The following is a 21179-nucleotide window of genomic DNA, read 5'->3' as shown; positions in this document are numbered from 1 at the left end:
ACCGTATTTCCATTTTTAATCCGACAACAGTTTATAGCCAGCAATTAGATAACAACTGAATTGAATAAGCGGAAGACTACATTGTAAAGATTTAATAATACTGCTAATGCCAATCCATAACAAATCTACCCAAGACTGGTGTCACAACTTCACAAACTATCTAGGAGTACTACAAATAAAGGTCTGAAAGAAATAAATACAATACTATCTCTGAAAATACATGAAAGAAACAGGAATAGTAGATAGAAGGAGACGCGCCAAGGCCTGCGGACGCCTGCAGGACTACCTCGGATCACCTGATGAACAAGAAAACAACAATCTCACTGCAGTCCGAAGTCTACAACACTGGGATCTGCACAAAAGAGTGCAGAGTGTAGTATCAACACAACCGACCCCATGTGCTGGTAAGTGCCTAGCCTAACCTCGGCGAAGTAGTGACGAGGCTAGGACCAGACTACCAAATAAACCTGTGCAATTATGCAATATGCATCGGAAAATAAAAATGGAATAAACAAGTAAAGATGGGAGGGGGTACATGCTGCGGGGGAATATCATTTATCAAAAGTAATTCAAGAGAAAAACATAAAGACAATTTAGAATTCACAGCAAAAGAATAAGGAAATCGTAACTAACCAACAAACACTTTTATTATCTACTGTTGCGGCGCACAACCCGATCCAAATCATAAAAACACTGTTGCAGCGTGCAACCCGATCCATATTATTTAAAACTGTTGCGGCGTGTAACCCGATCCAATTATATTAATGTTGTGGCGTGCAACCCGATCCAGTTATATTAATGTTGCAGCGTGCAACCCGATCCAAATATAATATTGTTGCGGCGTGCAACCCGATCCAAATATAATATTGTTGCGGCGTGCAATCCGATCCAAATATAATATTGTTTTGGCGTATAACCAGATCCCAATATACAATTCAACACCAATCACAATGGAGCCCCGACAAGGGAACAATATGGGAACAACAAAATCCCGGCAAGGGAATCAATAGCAGCATAATAGAATCAAGTAACAACACAAAATCAATAAATAAACGTAAAGGAAAGCATAACTCAATTATCAGCAAAATTCAGGAAAATCAAGGACAAGTGCATGGCATCACCCTTCGTGCTTTAACACTCTCTTACCAAAATAATAATCACAAGAAATAAGGGAAAGGAAATAAATGAAATCACAATAAAATCCCGGTAAGGGAACAATAGTACAACAATCGAATCCCGGCGAGAGAACAATATCAAAAATCCTCTTCTCTTTTCCTTTTCATATTTACTTCACAACTCACTTCATAACTTGAGCCAATGCTCTATAGGGTTTAATTGCCAATTATATTTTTGCAATTCATTTTACAACTTGAGCCAACGCTCTTCAATATTCAAATTCCAATATTACTTCTACGAGCCTCACTCAACAATAGAAATCCTCACAAAAGGCATGAACAATACAAACAGAGTCACATTAATCATAGTATAAGACTCACGGGCATGCTTGATACCAACGTATAGATACTCGTCACCATATCTATACGTCGTACTCAACAAATAACACATAGCAAATAGGACGCAACTCCTAATCCCTCAAGCTAAGGTTAGACCAAACACTTACCTCGATGTCATGGACACAATTCAAGCCTCAACTATCGCTTTACCTCTTGATTCCACCACCAACCCGCTCGTATCTAACCACAAGTTACTTAATTACATCAATAAATGCTAAATGAATCAATTCTAATGCATGAAAATAGGTTTTCTAAAGTTTTTCCCAAAAAGTCAAAAATTGACCCCGGGTCCGCTTGGTCAAAACCCAAGGTTCGAACCAAAACTCGATTACCCATTCCCCCACGAACCCAAATATATAATTTGTTTTGAAATCGGACCTCAAATCGAGGTCCAAATCCCCAATTTTTGAAAAACCTAGGTTTTATCCAAACCACTCAATTTCCCCATGAAAATCATTCATTTTGAGTTGAAATCATGTGAAGACATGTTAATGATTGAAGGAAACGAGTTAAAATTGACTTTCAATCGATTTGAAAGAAGAGTTGTCTTTGAAAAATCGCCCAAAGTGTTTTGATTTTGAAAGAGTGTGAAAAATGAAGGATTTTCGGCTAAGTTATAAAATTGCATGTTGCAGATGTCGCAATTGCGAATCCAGACTTCTGCTAAGTTCGCATTTGCGAAGCAGTTTTCGCATTTGCAAAGTGGGAATTGCGAACAATGTGTCGCATTTGCGACGTCTGGCTAAAATTGGGGGATCGCATTTGCGAGGTAAGCTGGCCTGGGCTATTGTTCGCATTTGCGATATAGGCTTCGCAAATGCGAAGCCTGCAGGCCTGCCATGCAACAACTGAATTCTGCAATTCCTCAAGTCCAAAATTCACCCCGTGGCCTATCCAAAACTCATCCGAGCCCTCGGGGCTCCAAACCAAACATGCACACCAAATTAAAAACATCATACGGACTTGCTCGTGCATTCAAATCACTAAAATAACATCAAAAACTATGAATTTAGCATCAAAATCATGAAATTACTTAAGAACATCAAATTTTCCATTTTTCTCAAAAATGATCTGATTCACGTCATTTCAAGTCTGTTTCTCACCAAAATTCACACACTTATCTTAAATCACATATAAGACCTATACCGAACGCCGGAATCAAAATACGGGTCCGATACCATCAAGTTTTAAACATATTTCATTTCTAAACTCATAAATAATTCCAGAAAATAATTTTTCTTTAAAAATTCATTTCTCGGGCTTGGGACCTCAGTATTCGATTCTGGGCATACGCCCATTTTCCTACTGGGACCGTCAAATCACGGGTCCGTTTACCCAAAATATTAACCGAAGTCAACTTAAATCCATTTTATAGTCAAAATTCATTATTTTTCACAGATTTTCATATAGTAGCTTTCCGGCTACGCGACCGGACTGCGCATGCAAATTGAGATGATGCCGAAAGAGGTTTTTAAAGCCTCAAAAAGCAGAATTTACTTTTAAAACAAGTGATCATCACATATGATTTTCTGAAAATCAATCTACAACAAAAAAAAAAAAAGGGGGAGGGTGGGTTGGGGGTGGGGAGGGGGGAGACAAGAAAGTCGTGAATGGTGAAAAACATGCTACTACTTTGCCTAACATCTAAAATAGTTAAGCCAAAATTGTGAACTTTTTTTTTATATATATGCATTCTAACAATGGAAAAACAATTGTTCTAGAAAACACAAGTAGTATTCTATTAATATAGTCACGCATTAACTTTTCTCACTAAAGCCATAATTCCTTTCAGCACGAGAATTACTTTTTTAGCTACACATAGATGCCGTTGTACGCTTTCTTGTTGAGAAAAATATAGCTTTCATTAGGTAAATTAAGTAAAAAAAATAAAAATAAACTGAAGATGACTACTTAGCTATTTGATTCTTCTAGAAAATCTACTTCTCTTTGCTAAGAAACCAAATTAGCACAACATCAAATGTTAGGAATATAACTAAGACAAAAAAGAAAGCCATTGTTGTACTCTCATTTTGAGAAAAAAGTAAGAGCTCTTAAATTACATATTTAAGACTTCCATTTTATTAAAGCTTTTTGAATTGAGATGTTCCTTAATTTCTAATAATTGCACTAGTTAAATATAAATTGCATACTTTTAAGATGGAAAGAGGCCATGTATGTGCATTTTCCATCAATATTATCTAGTAGACTACGTCCTACGTCTCAAATTATCTGTCATGTTTTTTTACACGTCCCTTAAGAAACATTAGTGAGGAGGGACTTTGACTCTCTTCATTAAATATTTACTCTATTTATGTGCTATCTACATTTTCAAGAACAATTACTATTAAGGATAAATGGAAAAAATACAATTTATTCTATTTTGAATTTCTAAAATGACAAGTAATTTGAGATAACTATTTTTAAAAATCATGACAAATATTTTGAGACGGGGAGTAGTAGAAAATTAAATAAAAAGAGTGGGGAGATTCAAAATATTATCTCACCATCCAAATTTGGTAAAATTCAAGAACCTCTCATAATTAACTACAAACTTTCATCCACTGCATTACCAACAAACCACCCGAATTTACTCACAGTTCCAGAAACACCAAAACCTTAATGAGCTTTTCCCCAAATCAAGAAACTCCCCTCATTAAAATCTGTTTTAAAGTTAATAACTTTATAAAAATAAAGCCTTAACTTCAAGGCCCTTTTTTCCCACCAATCAATGCAATAACCACCCACCTCTCACCTCCCAGCTTTAATACCCCCCCCCCCCCCTCAACCTCAATAAGACAAAAACCAACTCTTCCCAAAAGGAGTAGAAATATACTTTACTTACCAATTTAGCAACATAGTCACCAGTTATTTGTCAGCTTTTGCACTGTAATGATAAATAGGGTTCATTAACTTTATACTCAAAGCTTTTTATACCGAGGTTAATCCTTTTCATTAATTACAGTCTTGTTTGACTATGTATTTGATCTCCTAACCCACCCCACTTAAACTCAACCTCTTCTCTATTAGTCCACTTCCCATCCTCATTATTCCCTTTTAAATTGTTCAAACCATATTCTCCTTCTCCCTCCTCAATTAGTCCACACTCCCACCACACACACTCTCATCCAATCACCCATTTCTTAATCAATCATTAATCTTACTTCTGTCTAAACCAAAGCCAAAGAAACTCCACAAAAGTTTTAAAAAAGTAAAAAGAAAATAATTACTACTACCATTTTGTTCCAACAACAACAACCAGTCCCTCCAAGAAACCAGAAGATTCCCATAAATATAGCGCTAAAGTTCCATACCCTCATCACCACCAACACTATAGCCACCCTTTTTCTTTTTTCTTATCTCCATTTCCACTATCAACAACCAATCCTTCATTACAACGGAAAATACAACCAAAAAAAATTAAAGGAAAGATCCTTTCGAACCCTAACCCTAAGCTTTTTTCAAGAAAATCCAAGGAAATTTGGTGATTTCCTTTGAAAACAAGATATACCCAAAGTGGGTATTGCTCAAATCTCCAAGATTTGGCAAAAGTGTCATTGTAATGTCCCAAATGAAGCACATTGACAGTATCCCATCAACCCCTGGAAAGTTCAAGATGGAAAAGTCTCCTTACAATAGGCTAAGGGTGCATTTTTCCTTAGCCAAGCTTACATTTTGGTCATTTGTATTCTTGGGTTTGATCTTTGTGTTCTTCTATAGATCACCAGCTTCTTCATCCCCTGTTTCTTCAGATCTCTCTAGAAGATCTCTCAGAACCAGCTCCTACGGTGGTCCAGCTTGGGAAAAAAGGATTAAGGCTTCAGCTAAAGTAAGGTCACGTAATGGTATTTCTGTCTTGGTTACTGGTGCTGCTGGTTTTGTAGGAACTCATGTCTCTGTTGCCCTTAAACGCCGAGGAGATGGCGTTTTGGGTCTGGATAATTTCAATGATTACTATGATCCCTCGCTCAAGAGAGCGCGTCAAGCGCTCTTAGAACGAACGGGTGTGTACATTGTTGAGGGTGACATCAATGATGCCACCCTTTTGAAGAAACTGTTTGATATTGTTCCATTTACTCATGTAATGCATTTGGCTGCACAAGCAGGTGTACGTTATGCCATGGAAAATCCTGGCTCATATGTTCATAGTAATATTGCTGGTCTTGTTAATGTACTTGAAATTTGCAAAAGTGTCAATCCTCAACCTGCTATTGTATGGGCATCTTCTAGTTCTGTATATGGATTGAATACTAAGGTACCCTTTTCAGAGAGGGATAGGACAGATCAGCCTGCTAGTCTTTATGCTGCTACTAAAAAGGCTGGTGAAGAAATTGCTCATACCTATAATCATATATATGGGCTTTCATTAACTGGATTGAGATTTTTCACCGTTTACGGACCATGGGGTAGGCCAGACATGGCTTACTTCTTTTTCACAAGGGATATCTTGAAGGGAAAGTCGATTCCCATATTCGAGGCAGCTAACCATGGCACGGTAGCTAGGGATTTTACCTACGTAGATGATATAGTGAAGGGTTGTTTGGCAGCATTGGATACTGCGGAGAAGAGCACTGGAAGTGGTGGGAAGAAGAAAGGCCCTGCTCAATTGCGGGTGTTTAATTTGGGGAACACATCCCCTGTCCCGGTTTCTGATCTTGTCAGCATTTTGGAGAGGTTGCTAAAGGTGAAGGCTAAGAGATTGGTGATGAAGTTGCCAAGGAATGGGGATGTGCAGTTTACTCATGCGAATATAAGTTCGGCCCAGAGGGAGCTTGGATATAAGCCTAGTACCGATCTGCAGACGGGATTGAAGAAATTTGTTCGATGGTACCTCAATTACTATGGTAATGGAAAGAAGAGTGCCCAGTGATACATTCTTTCGATTGTGCGGTAGGATCCTACCATTCAATTCTTGTTCATTTTGATTCTTATGATTGTTTTTAAAAGCATCACCGATTGCTGCCCTACTTTCTTGCTTTCTATATCTTGATGATGAAGCACATCAGATCCCCTGATGATGAAGTCTTGTGGTGGATGCACATTGGTTGCTTCAAAATGGAACCTGAAACAAACTTTTGTTACTTTTGGAATGTAATTGTTGTAGTTTTATCAATTTAGGATTCATGACTGATAGACCACTGCTGATTGATGGACAGTGGACATGTATCATCTTTTGTTAAATTCTAATAAACATAGCACACGATAGTTCCACATTTGTGTTCTTCCATAGATTTATTTGGTTAGGACATTTCTGAGATCATGCTTTTACATGAATGCTGAGGTTGTATATTTCTTATTTTGGCAGTTAATATAGGATTATGTACTTTGTGATTCTATATTTCGTGGTTTATTATTGGAAGCTGCTTATGTAGACTCATTAGAATAAGATTATTTCCATTGTTCTTTTCCCTGTTTGTTAGATAGATTATTTCCATTGTTCTTTTCCCTTTTCGTTAGAAGGATTATTTCCATTGTTCTTTTCCCTGTTCGTTAGAGAGTTTCTTTATGGGAAAAGGGGGCAGAGAATAGGAAGCACCATTTAAAACTAAAAAGTAGTATATTTCAGAAGAGGTAGGTTACTCCAAGATATGTAAAAATGGATGAAGTAGGGAAATCGGAAGACTATAGAATGATATCTTCATGCTGTTAGAAGCTAGAAGAGAAACCCCAAATCCAGCTTCTGTTTTTCCTTTCCTTTTGAGTATGCAACTCCCTAGCGCTCAACTTCCCTTTGAGGTTGCAACTCCCTAACGCTCAACGAGAAAACTAGCTAGTACAGGATCAAGGAGATAAAATTTGCCCTTCATCTCCTCCTACGTACTTTTATATTTTTATGTCTGCAAGCTAGAATAACTTCTGCTTTTTGGAAAATCTTCAGTAGTAACACGCAAACACTAAACCGTCAAGATATGTGCTATAGGAAATTTAACTTTCACAATCTTGCTTATGTTTATATTGTACTAAACCTTGTTTGATGGCTCTTACACATTATATATCTGGTCCTTTCAAAACGGTCAGAACTTATTTTTACTCTTCCTCCGAAAGAGTAGGGCATAGTAGCATGTATGATCAACTTGCAGCTCTACCTTCTGTTAACTTGTAAGTGTGCTTATTTTACAAATATGCATGTTTCATTGATTTTTGGATAATAGCGGCACTGATTCAGGTTGAAGAAGCTGAAATACTCTTGAATGGCTCTGAACATGTGGTGTTTGATGAGGTTTATGTTGTATTATAGGTTTATAGTTCTTATAGGGAGAAACTGAGTTCATCTGCACTTTGTTTATTCTATTTCATTTCATGAGATATCTTTACGGAAATCTCAGGTTGAGCACTAACAGTGAAAGCTCTTCCCAAATTTCATTCTTTTCTGAGCATTTACAAACATTTGGAATTCTGGAGTCTGTAGCTAGAGCTTTCCTTGGATTTCTTTTCCTTTCTACCAATTTTCAGACGTTTGGAATAGCATTTGTGACATCTGTAGCGTTGTCATGAATCTTGTTATTTTCAGTTTGCACATCATGCTATGTATTAAGATTTGGTTTAATAGTTTGCATATCAAGCATAACCGTGTACATGATAAAATGGTAAATCCTCTTTTCTGCCAGAGTAAAATATATAGTACTTAGTAGTATCATATAATGTTTTTATTTTGGAGTCGCTTGTAAGATCAATTTTGACAGTTTGCTGCAAAATTGTTAACCGACAATTCTTTTTGCGTTGTTATCTACTATTGACATTCCCAACACCTTCTCCCTTTGACAGATGGAATTATCCTTTCGTAACCCTGCTTTAGTGTCTTGGTAGCCACATTTTGTTGCATGATTCGCGGCCTATTCATTTGACGATATCTTAGACACTTTGGTAACTCTCTTTCTTCCCTCAGAATGGGGACGGTGGGTATTATTATTCTACTGCTAGCCCTTTCCTTCCTGCCCTCAATGCACGATAAACCAACCTGACTTTGGTGCAGTAGTATAAAGGCTATACAACACAAGGTTTGTCGTAGACGAGTTGGAATATTTATTGTGAACAAAATCTGGTATTAGAATCTTATTGTGATCAAACTCTAGTATTAATATTAAATAGAGAGAAACAGACCCGTTAATTACCGATTTTCCAAATTGTAAACAAGGGACATCTCCATTGTCCAAAAAATCAATAAATGAACCAACTTCTAGGATGCTTTTTTTGCCAGTTATTCTTTTCTGCAATCTTCTGTCACAATGTTTACATGCATTTGAGCGTTAGGCACTGCAGATATTACTTAATTTTCGAGAAACCATTTCATAAACCAAACCCATGACACGTTTTCAACTTAATATTGTTATTCATGCAAGCCAAGCCACTTCATAGATTAAACATTCCATGTCAGTCTGGCGGATAGAAAGCTGCATATATGCTTCTGCTTCAAGCAGAGTTAACCAAAAGAATTTGATAACAATACAGTCAAACCTCTATAACATCCTTATATAACAAAACTTCACTATAAAAGCCAGTTTTTTTTCGGAACCAAATTTCATGTTGTATTACAATATATGTTCTCTATAACAACAATTCGTTATAACATCCAAAAATATTCGGAACAAAGGAGACTGTTATAGAAAGGTTTGACTGTATATCAAAGCTGCAATGCAGATGCGTCTGATCACCAAACTAGTCATAGTTAAGTCTCATATCTGATTTAAAAGGATCTACTTGTTCTTCCAGAAATACATAGAAAAGAATAAGTGCAACAAATCAGCTTTCATTTCTTCTTGCAAAAGGGAAGTTAACCTTCGTTTGCTCAGACGTCAAGACCTTCATTTCACTAAACATTCTTTTCCTTTTGGGGGAAATACATTAAAATTAGTAATCAAATCACAATGATAGTAAGATTTAATCTCATGGTGGAAAAGTGGGTAATAGTAAGGAAAATAGCGAAGAACAAAGAGCATTATGACCTGCTACAAATTTCTTTCGTTCTTTTTTCTCCAGGGGGTGGAGGGTAGGTGCAGTGCAAGGGAGTAAGAAGAAAGAAGGATGCAAAAGGGAATGAAGGAAAAAAGTGACATATTCCAATTTATAAAGGCAAAGGTTTTCTATCTGGCCATGATTCTACTTTCTCAAAATACCTCACAGGCACGGTACCATCAAATCCCTCCGTCAAGATAACTCTGTTGTCTGAGATATAAAGCTTCATCCCATCTGAAGCAATGCATAGCAGTGAGAAACAGGGAAAAGTAGAATTTTTGAATTTTCATCACTTCCACGCAAGTATCAACTTATGAATATGTTCTCTTTGTGATTTCAAGGTTAGTTTTTGAATCTAGAAAGAATATATAAATAAGCTAAGACTTCACTCTCAATACAGAGAGTTAGAATATCGTTTCCTGTCATCTCACTGCAGATATTACTTATTTCTTGAGAACCCATTATAAGTTCTAATACGTTCAGTCTCTAACTAATACCTTATTCGATTCCATTTTATTGGAGTATGATAATACTTTAGAAAAACTTGACTAGAATTCAAAAATCGAAACAGTTACCTTCCAAAGCTCTTCTCACATCAAGAAATATGAGGACATTAACATCTCGCCTCATTCCTGGTCAGAGAAAAAGATTATTCGGTTACCCAAGAAACCAAGTATATTGAAGTTCAGGTGAACTGTCTAAAATCAAGAGTTTGTTGTTGGTAGAGGAAGATACAGAAGGTCAAAGATAAAGAATGATATGCATAAGTTTATACATGGGTCAGAAAGCACAACAATTAAGAAATCGCAGGAAATGATTCTTAGAAATGCACCATGTCGGGATTCTACTAGATCAATACTGTATCTTTGATGGTACAGTTGAGAAATTTGTGTGTTACAGGGATTATTCATGCCATGAGAAACAGTAATCGGTGCAAGTGGATTTATGACATTAGCATAAAATACAATGAAATATAAATTGTGATAATACATAATAGCAACAGATACAAGATCCTATGAGATATCTTACCACTAATTACCTCCCCATCTGTTGGCAAGCCACATGAGAAATGAACATGTAACCTTTTCATCCGTTTGAGTCCATGCTCCAAAATTGATTCCAAATTCTTCTTATAAGTGCCATGTACACAAACTGCATTGCCACAAACGAAAATCAAGACACCAGAGACAGAAAATTCTCAAGTAAGACCCAGGGGACATTGATATAAAAATTATTGTTCAGCACGAGATGAGGAAGTGATCTCAATTTATAGACACAATTAATGAATTGAGGTCAAGACCCACCCTTTTTTATGTTGGGAAAACAAGAACCTAAAAATGAAACTTGAAGAGTTTTCTGAACTTACATTAAACATGTATTGAGTTCAGGATCACCCCTTTTCTGGTCGACATTACAATATACAAAATGAGAATTTGAAAATGAAACTCTGAATTTTTGTACTCATACATTATACATTTATTAACATTAATACTCAGATTTTAGCACTTTATACAAAAAAAAATTACTCCGATTTTAGTATTTGCTACTACATTGAAAAGCATGATCTTTTCGGGAAAATTATCAACAATATAAAATTGTTGACAGTTAAGTTGCAATAGAAGGAATACATGGCAGTTTGACATTGTGCAAGATCCAAATTTATTCCTTTTAGCCCTATGACCAATCAACCCGCACCCCCATGATGCTGAACGGGTGCTTAGAATTTATAAAACAGTTCAAATAGTAGCCCAGACAGACTCCAAATAAGAGTGATTTTTCCTATGAAAAGAGAAATATTCCAACTAAGGTATTTATAAGTGTTATTAAATGCACAAAATTCACTTTACCTGGAACTTCGTCAGCTGAAAGGATCGGTTTTAATAAGCTCTGAGTTTCAACTATCTGCTAAGAGACATAAAAACTCAGAGAAAAAAATTGCCAACTCAAAGATTATGAACTGATATTGGGTAAAGGGCACATATATGTTATTTTCATTTGCAGTGTCAGACTTTGTAAATGAATACAGTATAGTTGACATTGAAAAAAACAACTGCTGGTCATTTGAAGTTTCTACAAGAATAAAAACATAAACGCCAATCTAGTCATAAAAAATAGAAAGAACTAAAAACTTGGACATCAACTATGTTCAAAAGAACAGAAGAAGCAGTACATAGTTGTGCAAAAAAAAAGAATAAATATTTGACATACTCAGTAAACGAGAAGAAGAAGCTGGATCTATTTATACAAAAGTAATTTTGATGTCAACCCTGTTCAGAATAAAGAAGAAGAACAACAAAGAACATTGGAGTCTCCTCGACTGGAACAATATATTTTCAGCTACTAACGATGACATTGCTAACTTGTGGGCCACAGAAGTCTGTTGGATTTCTGCTATACCATTACTTTAGTTTATCATACAAGGGAAAAACACATATGAGAAGGGTCTGCATATCATGAGATACTTTTCAATAACGAAAAGATGAAATTGGAATTTTTAGAAACATGAGTAACATACCGATGCACTGAGAATTTTATAATAGTGTTCCATTTGTAATACAAAATATACAGAGAATTAATTTTTACTTTGTATAAGGTTGGCCTGAGATAAATTAAATAAAAAAAACACAATAAGTGAGAATCTTATAGCTGGCCCCAACTTATTTGGGACTGAGGCGTAGCAGTTTATGAGTAAGATACGGATGCACTGAGAATCTCATAATAGTGTTTCATTTGTAATACAAAATTATTAGGAACAATAATGGTGTAATTGCTTGCACTAAATGAAGTATGCTTATAGGCACTTCCCTAACACACTTTCTAAAGTGCACGAATTGAAGGAAAATCCATGTTTAATCTCTCACTTTCCAGTATTCATTCTCCTTCTCCTTCTCTTCTCATCCCCAAACATATTGAGACTTTACCTCTTCATTCATCAAAAGTCCACGAATTTGTCCAGCTATAGTGGAAGACTGGAAGTACCCACCAGAGGCTCCTCCCTCTGAATGACCTAATTTATTGATTTCCAACATAGTTCTGCTCGAAATAGAAAAGGAAATGACATTATTCCACTTTAAGGAGGGAACGTACCTTTACTGTGTGGCCCTGGTTAGCACGTATCAGAAGCTCTCCATTCTCTTCCAACAGGCCGAATCTTTGCTTGTTATCGTTCCGTACTGCCTATAAAAATACAACGAAAACCAGTTCACCCAACTGAAAGAAAGGAAGTTCATTCAATGAAAAGCCAGCATTTGTTTTCCAGTTAGGACCAGAAGGTATAGCTCTTTTTCAACTAAATTGACTCGAGAACCATTTGCAATCCAAGGAATAAACAGATCAGAGTTTTCGGCCTCATTTGTTTGCACTTAATGGATGTCTGAATCTTAATCATCCAGATCAAAGACATTAAGTGTGTTTGTTTTTAAAGTCTGAATCTTAATTAATCAGATCTTAATCATTAAGTGTGTTTGTTTTTTTACTTCACAACCACTTAGCGGGTCTGAATAGGTCTGTATGATTAAGATCTATAACAGAGACTTAATTTTATTAAGATGCTATCACATATTCATTATTAATTGCTGCCATTGCCTACCATTATCAACTACCACTATACTCCACCACCCCACCACCACCACCATCATCCTCAATTATAGTCGCCATCATTATTGACCATCACCACCTGCTATCCCCACCATTCCGACCACTGTCATTCTCACCCACAATCAACACTCATCCACCTCAACTACCACAACTGACCACCCCATCACCATCAACAACCACAGCCGGCACTGCCCATCATTATAACCTACCACCACCCACCCACCACCTTCCTCAGTCACAACTACTACTACCACCCCCAATTATTAGCTATAACCACCCATCACCACCATCCTCAATCATAATCGCCACCACTACCAATCACTACTAGCTACTAGCATGAACCACCATCATCAACCAAAACTACCACCAACCACCACCTCTAGTCGGCATTCACCTGTTAGCCATCACCATCAACAACTATCATATTTAGAAAAACTATATATTTTATTGATAGAATATTAGATTAGTTAGTACTTCATTTGAATTTTATGTTTATTAATTTTCAAATAAAGATAAATTTTATGCATTTAGATGTTAAAAATCAAACAGTCTTAATTATTTCTATCCAGATCTTAATACACATCTTAATATATTCAGATGTGTATTCAAATTCAGATGTCTTAATAGTAATACACATCTTGATATTCAGATGTGTATTCAGATTCAGATGTCTTAATCTTAAAAAAACAAATGAGGCCTTCGTCAACCACATACAAGAAATGGAGGCAACAAATTAAAGGAGCACAAGGCTTCACATAACTAACCTCTTTGACATCATCAACAGTGTGTGACCTCAATGGGACATTGGCAAATGTTTTTAAGTTTAGCTTTAAAAGATCCTGCACCTTCACATACCCATCATTCCTCATATTCAAGTTTAGCTCAGAGGCCATGTGCCGCAAAATGCGTGTCCTAAGTTTAAACAACAGTTACAACATTACAGAATATTCGAAATATCATATTTGGTTTAGGCAAAGTTTGGTTTTTGATAAGAGAACTTAGAAAGTTTAAAACAAGTGACACTTGGTACTTAACGAACTATAGTTTCAAACACTACAGTATGTACATACCCTTAATCCCTAGAAGCCTGGAACTAATCACTTCCAATGATCATCATAGCTAGTCAAAATTTTCTAAGTATTATTTTTTTCCTTTATTAACTCCTTTTCCCCTCCCCCTGAGTTTCACAAAGCATTGCTGGTTAGAGAGGATTCGTAAAGCTAAAGCCAACTAATTGGGATTACTGTTCTGTTGATTGACTGCTTGTACTATCAAATGTCACAAGAAGAAGGATAGTCTATCTACATGAATTACTGAAATCATCGGCACCTGACCTGAATAGAGGAAATGTAAACAGATGATTCATACAGCGCACCCAACTAATTTGGAATTGAGGCTTTTTGTTGATTAATTTACTACCATGGCGTCACATAACAAAAAAATCAATACCAAAAGCCTGAAAGAAGAAATACATAGTGATAAACGTACAAGAGTCTCCCAAGAGCATCAATTTTATCTTTGCCGGAGCTGGCAGCAGCACCGCCACGGCCTCCTGATCTTTCGTTATTGTCCCATCCTCTCCCTCTTCCTCTACCACCGCTGCCATTGATTCAGAACCATAATTTTCCAATTCAAGATTGAAACTTTACAGAGAATTACTCAGAAAAAGAAGAAGAAAACATATTACCTTCGATTGGAATGAGCAAAGGCAGAGGAGGAGGATGAAGAAGGTTTGTGGAAACCCGTGTTGTCCATTGAAGAAGTAAAAGCAGGGAAACGACAGAGCAGAGAAGTGGAGAGGAAGGATGTCAAAGGGGGTGAAGGAAGAGAAAAGATGCGGCAACGTACAAGTCGCAAACTGGAGGTAGTCAGTCGAGAAGTGAACATATGGAATAAGCTGGGAAAACCAATTGGGTCAGTGGGTCAAAGCTCCAATTAGCTCTCTGAGATTTCTCTTATGGCGTTCCTCTATTGACCGTTTTGAATTCAAAGACCGTTCCTCTACATAAAACTTGAAACTCTCAATGGACCAAAGCCTAAAAAGTTATATCATGAGGTATGGTGAACTGAAATCACACGTTCAAACAACATGGAGAAAGGATTACACAAATGTTAGTGGAAATCTGTCATCGTGCATCCATGTAGAAACTACAGGCATTAAAGAAGCAGCAGTAACTTATCCTAAAGGTCACATTTCCTAAGGCCAGTAGTTAATCCCTTATATCGGTGCTTCAGTAAATTTCAAATGAATTTACAACACTCCTAGACCTAGAAATCCCACCCGCAAGCTAAAGATGCGCACATATTTAGGTCCCAACTAATAACATAATCATCATTAAAAGAAACTAGCTATTCAGCATTTCCGTAATTTTTTAAACAAATATTAAATAAGTAAATCAACAACCAGCTATATGAATACTTTGCTTTATCCAGGTTTTAGTATTTAGAGGATTCACTCCTGTCATTATGTAGAAATTTAGAATTCAGGCAAGGTATCATTACAACCTCTATATTTTTCTTCCCCATTTTATTAGTTATCAAATTATATGTAGGAAAGGAACAAAAGGAAAATTCAAGTTTTTTAATAAGCAAAAAGTTCCTTACATCAGGAGCAGAGATTTTCAGCCAGCTTGGTGGAGTCCTCTTGTATGGAAGAAGAGCTGAAGCTGAAATACCCTTACTAAGCACCCCAAAAAAAAGATTGACAAAATACAAAAATCAGTACAATGTGGCATGAACAAGTGATACTTAAACAGGAGGTAATAATGAACGAACCCTCGACTGTGCATACGACCCATGGTGGCTGTTTGGTGGCGTACGGTGGTGTGAGAGTGGCTGCCGCGCTCCGGTTGGCTCTGTCAGCGAAACCCTAGAATAACAACTGAAGGAGGGTTAGAGTTTTCTATATATAGGTTCTTTATTTGCATTGAAGTCCTTGGTATATTTTGAATTGTAATTTGGATCTTTTAGGATAATTACATATTACACCCTGATGTTCTGTGATTTTCAAGAACCCTCTTATAGTGACAAAAAGAAAGACTCGCCCATTATTTCAATGCAAAAGATACAAATTTGTCTCCAAACTTATGCAAAATGATCAAGTTTTGTCTAATTGCTGTTAGATCAATCTTTGTTGTTACAGTATAAAAATGGGTTAAATTTTTCTTTAGTGACTAGGTTCCATTATTAAAGATTAATCTCCACCATTAACAAATAGTTCAAGGGAAAATCTCAATCGTTTTGCATAATTCATTGGCAAATTTGAACAAGTTAGAATAAATCAAGGTTTAAAAATTTTGGCATTACATTTACTAGCGAAAATAAGGCATGGCGAATGCTACAATTTTTGCACTGAAAACCACTAAAAAAAACCTCATTTCCTAAAGTTTTAGCAAACTTCAATTAGTCAAACATACTCATATCGACAAATTCATCAAAATATGCTTAAGTTCTCAATTCTACCGGAATTAATATGCATCACCAATTTCATACTCTCGTTTATTTTAATACTAATTGGACAAAATGCCCATAAACTTTTTTTCACCAATTGTTAAATCGACTTTGTTGCTTTGTCAAAGTCATCTTTTAACTTTTTGTGAACAATTTTAGAGAACAAAAAGTTGTGAGAATTTTCAAATTCTAAAAGATAATGGAGCTTTTAAGTTGTGTATGAGAAATGAAAAAATAAGAAGATGTGAAGGATATCAGGTTTGGTAAATGAAGGCGATATTGTTCATGTGTGCATTTTTGTGAATTAAAGTTGATATTGACAATGAATTAAGTATGGCAGCAAGATGAGATATAGTAGATATAAAATAAAAATGGTGGTTATTATGTTGTAAATTGAAGGAGCAGTTGTTAAGCAAATTCGTATGGATTCAAGTCAATTTGCACAGCGTGGCGATGCAATTGAAAAAATGAAAGGGATTTTATTTGTAATGGTGGAGATAGGGGTGGATGAACGATCTAATTGATGTTATGCGTGGAGGAGGTGTTGTGTGTAAAGGATTCTTGACTAGTGTCCTGCTAACATAGGAAATATTGTACTTGTTTATTTGTATCTTTTTGTATCCTTCAGTCAACCTATATTCTAGAAGTTTGTTAGGTTTATATCTCATCTTATCCTTATGTATCTTTCTAGTTGTAACTATGCTCATACAAGGAGCTTCTTTATTATTCTGCAGCTTATACGTTTTATGGTATTAGAAGCTTAAAGGAGCTCTTGCGAGTCATATCCTAATTTCTTTTCCCATCCATATCCTACTCAAATGGCTTATGTTGTCAACTCTGATGCGACGAACAACACTATTGTTCAGTTTAACTCTGTCACATAACTTCCCATTAAGCTAGTAGGTAGTCACAATGTTTCCCTTTGGAAGGCTCAGGTGTTGATGTTTATGCTTGGCCACAATCTGTATGGCCATCTTAATAGAACTACCCTGCTCCTAGCCGAACTATCTCCTCGAGCAACGAAACTGTTACCAACCCTGCGTACCCAACTTGGTTTCACCAGGATCAACTAATTCAAAATGCCATCCTGGCTTTAGTTGATTCTACCCTTGCTGCATCCGTTGCTTCAGCCAACACTTTAAAGGCTGCTTGGGATGCGCTTCACATAGTGTATGCAAATAAATCCCAAATGCGCATTTTCAGTCTACGTGATCGCTTAGCTTGTCTTGCAAAGAATGCTCTGCCTGGCACTGACTATATGCATTAAGTTCACTCTCTTTGTGATGAACTTGTTACCGTTGGTGCTTCTGTTACCAACGAGAAGCTTATTGTGAAGATCATCACTGGTCTTGGAACTAAATTCAAAGAATTTTCAGCAGCTATTCGGACACGAGATACTACTATCTCATATGAAGAGTTGTATGAGAAGTTACTTGATCATGAACTTTTCTTGAAACATCATGATATTCGCTCTTCTCTCTTAAATTTCATTACTGATGTTGTCGCACAATGCTCTATTGCGCAATCTCGAAACAACACCAACATAGGTGTATCAATACAACAAACAACAATTAACCCAATCAAGGCCAACCATGGAAATCTAGAAAGAACTCTGCTCAGCCTGATAACAATTTGACATGTCAACCATGTGATCGTCTTGGTCACTTTGCCCGAGTCTGTCGCAACTACTCCCACAACCATTTTCAGGCTAGAGACAACTTTTCTGGACGTCAACTACTACAACAAGCATCATCATCAACACATGGGCACCCATCACATTGCCTCTGATGCTCAAAGCCTAGCAATTGCTCAAGACTACGATGGACCAGAGGAAATCGCTATTGGTAATGGTACCATCATACCAATCTCCCAAAATGGTAATACTGAACTAAAATCATCAATTATTGTTTCACCCTATCTAATACTCTTTGCTCTTCTGCTATAAAAAATAATCTCATGTATGTCTCTCAATTTTATCGTGAAAATAACACCTTCATGGAAAAAAAATTCTTTTTTTTTTTAATCTTGTGAAGGATATGAGTACGGGGGTGCTGCTAGTTCAAGGGCGGAGTAACAGGCGACTGTATGCGTGACCACCAACTAGCAATCTTAAGTACAATGTGGATGTTCTAATTCAATTGTGGCACCAACGTTTGGGTCATCCAAATCGTCGCACTTTAAACAATATTTTGCATAAGTTATCACTGTCTGTTAGTTCTTCTACAATAAGTTCTGATTGTAATTCCTGCAATTCTAATAAAGGTCACAAATTACTTTTTTCAGTTAATTCTTTGAAGAGTCATCGACCCCTCCAAATAATTTACAGTGATTTGTGGGGGGCCTGCATCAATTTTATCCATTGATAAAAAATAATATTATATTCCATTTATGGATCACTTTTCAAAATATATGTGGCTATACACCTTAAAATCTAAACAAGAAGTTTAGGAAGTCTGTAAAACATTACATCCACTTTTAGAAAGACGTTTTCAAACAAAAACTTCTTCTTTTTACACTGATGGAGGATGTGAATTCCAAAGCTTAACTTCCTACTTAAAATCATAGGGCATAGAATACTTGGTTTCCCTACCATACACTCCACAACGAGTTGCCTTGGTAGAACGTTGTCATCGGCATGTTATTGAAACTGCAAAAACAGTTCTATATCAAGCCTCGTTACCCTCTAAATTTTTGAGTTTTGCTTGTCATCAAGCTGTATATCTAATAAATAGACTCACTACATAAATTTTAAATAATCGGTGCCTTTATAAAATTTTATTTAAAGAAGCACCGAATTATGAGTCTATTAAAATTTTTGATTTTTTATGCTATCCATGGCTTAGACCATATGCCAAAAATAAATTATAACCAAAGTCAAAACCCTATGTTTATTTAGATTTTTCGAATAAATATTATTCTCATCAATGTTTTGATCTTGTCACCTCCAAAATATATCTTTTCCGATATGTCGTATTTTTGAAATATAATTATCCCTTTGCAAATATTTTCCAACAATATAAGGATACTAATAAACTCTCAGCATGGGATATATCGGTTAAAGATATTAAAAAAGAACACAGTGATATATCTCCTTTAAGTGCAAGTTTTGAATTGCCATCTCTAATTTTCATGCATATACAGTCATGGAGTGCTCCTCATCTTCCTATGTGTGCATCATCGCGTTCAAGTAACGATCTCTCTACTTTGTCTTCAAACTCTACTTCATCTCAAACTTCACCACCTGAAAGTAACCCTTCTGGCCAAAATAATCGGAATCAATCCCCAATTCCAAATCAACCTACCTCAGCAGCTCTTCGAAGATCCAACCCACCTATCACCATAACCTACCAAAGTCGAAACGCCCTCTCTCAACAACCTGCACCAACCCACGATCAACTCTCACTCCCTAGGACCAACTCTAATCACCCTCCCTCTCCCCCTCGTCATCTAATGATCGCATGCTCTCAGACTAACAGTCTGAAACCTATCTAAACCTATACCAAACACCTTCAAATAAACCCAATCCCACCCTTACTAGTGAGTTGTCATGCAGTCTGAATTTGATGTTTTAGTCAGAAACAGAATGAGGTTGATTGCATATGGTTATTTAGGATTAAGCATAAGCCTAATGGTTAAGTTGATAGGTACAAAGCAAGACTTGTTGTGAAAGGGGTTTACTCAGCGACCTGTTTAGACTATCATTCCACCCTTAGTCTGGTGATTAAACTCATAACTGTTCGTTTAGTTCTTGCTATTGCTACTCGACTATCTTGGCCCATTCACCCGTTGGAAGTCAATGACCCATTCTTATAAGAAAGCTTGAAAAAATGTCTAAATGAGGTAGCCTACAAGTTTTGAATATACTTTGCATCCTACTCATGTATGTAACCTTAATAAAGCTATCTATGATCTGAAAAATCTTCACGAGCTTGGTACAATGAGCTGAAAAATCATCTTCTCACCCTTGGTTTTATTAAGTCTGAATATGATGCATCTCTTTTTATTCTATATAAATTTGGAGTTACTGTATACATCATTATTTATGTGGATGATATAATTGTGACTGGTAACTAGCCACAGACAATGAAGTCCATAATTGATGCTTTGTCTTCAAGGTTCTCTCTTAAAGATCTTGGGTTGCTTCATTGCTTTCTCAGTGTTGAGGTTACTAGGGGTGGACATAAAATCCGAAAAATCGAATTTCGAACCGAACCAAATTAATTCGGTATTTCGGTTTTGATTTTTTTGGTATTTCGGTCTAATTCAGTATTGCAATTTCGGTATTTCGGTACGGTCCTCGGTATTAAAAATTTGAAATTTCAATATACCGAAATACCGATTTTTTAAAAAATATTTTCTTATTGCCCAGCCCCAATGCCCAAGCCCAAACTTTTTTTGATTTAATTCCCACTTCCCAGCGCTCCAGCCCAACGCCCCAGCCCACTCTAAAGATTAGGGCTAATTCATTAGGTTAGGCCATTAGCAATTTGGCAGTACAAAATACAGATACAGTTGACAACTTGATTGAGTAGGCGATTTGGCGATTTTCGAGCTCCGATTCCTCACTCCTCACTCCTCACAAAATTTCGGCAAACGAAAACACTGTTGTTGCAAACTTGTGATAGTTTTAATTTTCAAAGGTATGTTTCTACTTTCTAGCGAACTTGC

General features: G+C 36.4%; 3 protein-coding genes across 5 annotated transcripts; 2 read left to right on the top strand and 1 right to left on the bottom strand.

Moving 5' to 3' along the window:
* The first annotated feature begins 4346 nt into the window (after positions 1 to 4346).
* On the top strand, positions 4347 to 6722 carry LOC107813882 (UDP-glucuronate 4-epimerase 3-like). Its single transcript, XM_016639199.2, has one exon. It carries the CDS (start codon positions 5074 to 5076, stop codon positions 6379 to 6381), a length of 1308 nt encoding a protein of 435 aa, XP_016494685.2. The 5' UTR covers positions 4347 to 5073; the 3' UTR covers positions 6382 to 6722.
* A 2222-nt stretch (positions 6723 to 8944) lies between these two features.
* LOC142161904 (uncharacterized) lies at positions 8945 to 15941 on the bottom strand. 3 transcript variants are annotated; one of them, XM_075217949.1, is made up of 10 exons: positions 15837 to 15941; positions 15666 to 15741; positions 14749 to 15062; positions 14550 to 14660; positions 13826 to 13973; positions 12552 to 12641; positions 11312 to 11366; positions 10494 to 10616; positions 10040 to 10096; positions 8945 to 9698 (listed from the first exon to the last, which is right to left on the bottom strand). In XM_075217949.1, the coding sequence occupies exons 3-10, from the start codon at positions 14946 to 14948 to the stop codon at positions 9574 to 9576; spliced, it is 909 nt and encodes a 302-aa protein (XP_075074050.1). In that variant the 5' UTR covers positions 14949 to 15062; positions 15666 to 15741; positions 15837 to 15941; the 3' UTR covers positions 8945 to 9573. The 3 variants fall into 3 exon arrangements, with proteins under 3 accessions (XP_075074050.1, XP_075074049.1, XP_075074048.1); XM_075217948.1 differs by having other exon boundaries at positions 14749 to 15127; positions 15837 to 15940; XM_075217947.1 differs by having other exon boundaries at positions 14749 to 15097; positions 15837 to 15940.
* On the top strand, positions 15113 to 17778 carry LOC142162389 (uncharacterized). Its single transcript, XM_075218738.1, has 2 exons — positions 15113 to 15232; positions 17494 to 17778. The coding sequence occupies exons 1-2, from the start codon at positions 15113 to 15115 to the stop codon at positions 17776 to 17778; spliced, it is 405 nt and encodes a 134-aa protein (XP_075074839.1).
* The last annotated feature ends 3401 nt before the right edge of the window (positions 17779 to 21179 follow it).

Source organism: Nicotiana tabacum, chromosome 7 (genome assembly GCF_000715075.1).
Source record: "Nicotiana tabacum cultivar K326 chromosome 7, ASM71507v2, whole genome shotgun sequence".
Lineage (NCBI taxonomy): Eukaryota > Viridiplantae > Streptophyta > Magnoliopsida > Solanales > Solanaceae > Nicotiana > Nicotiana tabacum.
The sequence above is the reverse complement of the archived record's forward strand: the minus strand, read 5'-3'. Positions and strand labels throughout refer to the sequence as shown.